Here is a 3,459-nt window from a genome sequence, read left to right as displayed (position 1 = left end):
GTAGAGGGCAGTGTCACTGGCCCTCATATGTGGGATCCGAACTGGGGCCCTCTGGCATCCCAAGCCAGTTCTTAACCATCGCGCCACTCAGCTGGTCCCAGAGAGTTGATATTCTTGATGAAGATGCTTTGGGAGAAAATCTAGGTTCTTTAGCTCATGTTCACTGTGATCTCTTGCCAAGAATATGATTCCAGAAGGCTCTTGTTATAACAAGTCACTTGAGCTCACCAAGTGCCTCAGTCATCCCTATGTGCTGGATGGCTTCTATTTTCAAGGAATACATAGTCTGGCCCAGAAAAATTTAACCTTTCCTTGGCTGCCCTTGGAATTGCACGCATGACACATTTAAGCACCCTGGGAACTCTCTCTCCACTCTGGACTTTCCACTCCACGGGTCACCACTCTTTGTCAGTTCCTCCTCCGCTTCCCTTTACATTACCCTCCTTCCCTCGCTTCTAGAGTGTTGTTGTTTAATTCAATAAGGCAAGGAAGAAATAATTCCACACAAATCAGAGACCCATAATCCTCTCCACCACTGCCCTCTCTCCATGTCACATGCTCATTCATTTTAAATGAAACCCAGTAGGCCAATGGCAGGGAGCCCATTTTCTGACCTCTGTCACCAGCTGGCCAGCCACGCAGTCTATCCTTTCTGATTCGGGGATCTCTGGGCACTGTGGAACAAATGAAGCATCTGCACAAGAAGGAAAGAACAAAGTTAAACATCTGTAGTGTACTCCCAGTTCCAGGAAGGGAGCAGGCGAAGTGACAGACTTTCAGCCATTTCTCCAGTCGATGATCACGAGTAACTGGTATCTGCATTTGTATTCAATATTTAACACTTCTGCAAGTGTTAAGCACTTTTGCTTTGTGTTGGGTTGGTTTTTATTGAGACACAATTCATGTCTCATAAAATTCACCCTTTTAAAGTGTATAATTCAATAGTTTTTTTTCAGTATTTTACAAAATTGTGCAACCAATCACCACTATCTAACTAGACATTTTCATCACCCCAAAAAGAAATCACATACCCATTAGTGGTCACTTCCCTTTCCTTCTTCTCCCGGGCCCTGGTAAACACTAATCCATTTCTGTCTCTATGGATTTGCCTATTCTGAACATTTCATATAAATGAAATTATGCATCTGGCTTCTTTCTCTTGGCATAATGTTTTCAAGATTAATCCATGTTGCAGCATGGATTTCTGTTTATGGCTAAATACTACGTATTCCATTGTATGGGTATAACACTTTAAAAAATCTATTCATCAGCTGACATACATTTGGGTTGTTTCCACTTTTTAACCATTAAACAGAATTCTGCTATGAATATTCACATACACATTTTTGTGTGAACATGTGTTTTCAGTTCTCTTGGTTACATGCCTGGAAGTGGAACTGCTAACATGCTTAACTCTGTCTTTAACTTTTTGAGGAACTGTCCAACTCTTTGCCAAGGTAGCTACATCATGTTACATTCTCACAAGCAATGTATAGGGTTCCAATTCCTCCACATCCTTGACCACACTTGTTATTGTCTGTCATTTTTATTATAGACATATTAGTGGGTGTGAAAAGTATTTCATTTTGACTTGCATTTCCCCCCAAAATGGATGATGTGGAATACCTTTTCACGGCTTATGGGCCATGTGCAAATTTTGTGTGAAAAAAATATATCTGCCTTTGCTCATTTAAAACATTGGTGAAGAGTGAAGGAATAAAAAGATCTTTTTGGCATCCAGAGGGGACTTTCTTTCCCACCAGTCTTTCCCACCAAGCAGCCACAAGCGTCGCCCTTACCTGAAGTATTCTCGAACACCAGAAACAGCAAGAAGATATCTACGGCCAAGACAATTAGGAAGAAGATGATCAGAAGGACTTCCAATACAGTGAGATTCCTCGCCATCTAGACAACAGGACACAGACAACAGGATTAAAGCAAACCACAAAGCCCCATCCATGCCAAAGAACACACGAGTCCCGGTTAGAATGGGAACTCCTTGGCAAGACGACTTGATTATTAGCGGTCCTCTTTACACAATCCAGAGAATTTGTTTCCACTTATCACAGTGTCTAATTAACTTTAGTCTGTTAAAGTCGCTCTAGGGCTTTTGCCTTTTTTCTGTGCAGAGGGATTGGGCATTGTCCAAGGGGGAAAAAATACGTCAGACATAAAGAATTGGAGGGAGAGAGGGAGAACAGAAACGGAGGACAGGAGCAAAGAGATGAGGGGTTGAGATGGTTCAGAAAGCCTTTTGGATGCCACTTTGGTGTTTGCACCCATGCTGAGCATGAGAGAGAAGGGAACACTCAGGGAGGGAAAAGCAGGAAAACCTGAATCCAAGTCTTTGTTCAATTTCCATGCCATGGCATATGGGAGGGTGTACTGAACTGGGAATCAAAGTACCTCAATTCTTGTCCTGGATTTCCTATTAACAGATGGGTATTTTGGCTGTTTGGATGTGCGTTTCTTCATCTACACTCATTCTTCTACTCCAATTATAGTAAATGTAACATTATATATATGCCTCCCAGAATTATTTCTCTTCTGAACTCTTAACCTCTACTTGCTATTTACTGGTGTGGATGAAAAAAAAGGTTGTATAGAAAGCAACCTCACAGGGCAACCTGATCGTTAGTTCCTAACTGGGCAGGTCACGGTGGGGAGTAACGTCCCGTATGTAACTTTTTAGCAAAAGGTTTATCTTTGCCTTACTCAAGCCCTGTCCATTGTTTCTGTGCATCAAGGTTTTCACACTTTTCGAACAAGCCATAACCACTCTCAAGAGAGCACATAATCTTGTTCACTCTCCTGTAATCAAGTCCCCACGTGGCTTTCTCCCACCTCCTCCATGTAATCTTCCTTACACTCCCTCCTTAATTTTAAATGCATAAAAGAAGCTGCAAAGCTTTTATTCGCCAAGCATTTGAGATCTTGCTCCCTGGCATATGTTGTCAATTTGGCTCAAATTAACTCTTAAAACTATTCTGTTCAGGTTTGGACATGGCTTACTTTGACGCTGGCCAAAAACTCATGTCCATTTGCTTTTTTGTTACATTGTTCCTTACTCTTTGATCATTTTGAGTCACTTGTTCTCTTTCATTTTCCTTTTAGTCTCTTGGCCTCTCCTGGCTCTCTTCCCTAACTAACACAGGCCTCAATATCATTGCTCTCATCTCTCTTGCTCCCCTGTCTGCTACCTGAATCTATCCACTGAAACCATGGATCCAAACACCTGCCTTCTGGGTTTATTCACTCAGCCCAATGTAGATGCCACTGGGTTCAAAATCCCCCAAATACACGGGGCTTGCAAGCTGACTGAGCGTCTTGCCAGCATCCCCATTTTCACAGCAGAAATTTCAAACATGGTCTTTCTTTTCAAGCCTCAACCTCTGTCACTTACGCTCTTCCTCTCCGCCAATATTCTTTCCAATGTCACAGAAAAAAATAACTATTTTG

At 42.1% G+C, this 3,459-nt stretch overlaps 1 protein-coding gene across 1 annotated transcript in view; it reads right to left on the bottom strand.

The window, feature by feature from the left end:
* Window positions 1-1,905, bottom strand: part of MGAM2 (maltase-glucoamylase 2 (putative)) — a 78,221-nt gene extending 76,316 nt beyond the window's left edge. The window contains exons 1-2 of the mRNA XM_019666758.1: window positions 1,800-1,905; window positions 615-694 (exon numbers count right to left, since the gene is read on the bottom strand). Of these exons, the coding sequence (XP_019522303.1) occupies window positions 615-694; window positions 1,800-1,905 (186 nt within the window). The remainder of the gene's footprint in view (window positions 1-614; window positions 695-1,799) is intronic.
* Window positions 1,906-3,459: the final 1,554 nt, after the last annotated feature.

The sequence above is a fragment of the Hipposideros armiger genome, unplaced genomic scaffold (genome assembly GCF_001890085.2).
Source record: "Hipposideros armiger isolate ML-2016 unplaced genomic scaffold, ASM189008v1 scaffold_478, whole genome shotgun sequence".
NCBI classification, from domain to species: Eukaryota; Metazoa; Chordata; class Mammalia; order Chiroptera; family Hipposideridae; genus Hipposideros; species Hipposideros armiger.
Note: the sequence above shows the minus strand (reverse complement) of the source record. Positions and strands in the feature narration are given on the sequence as shown.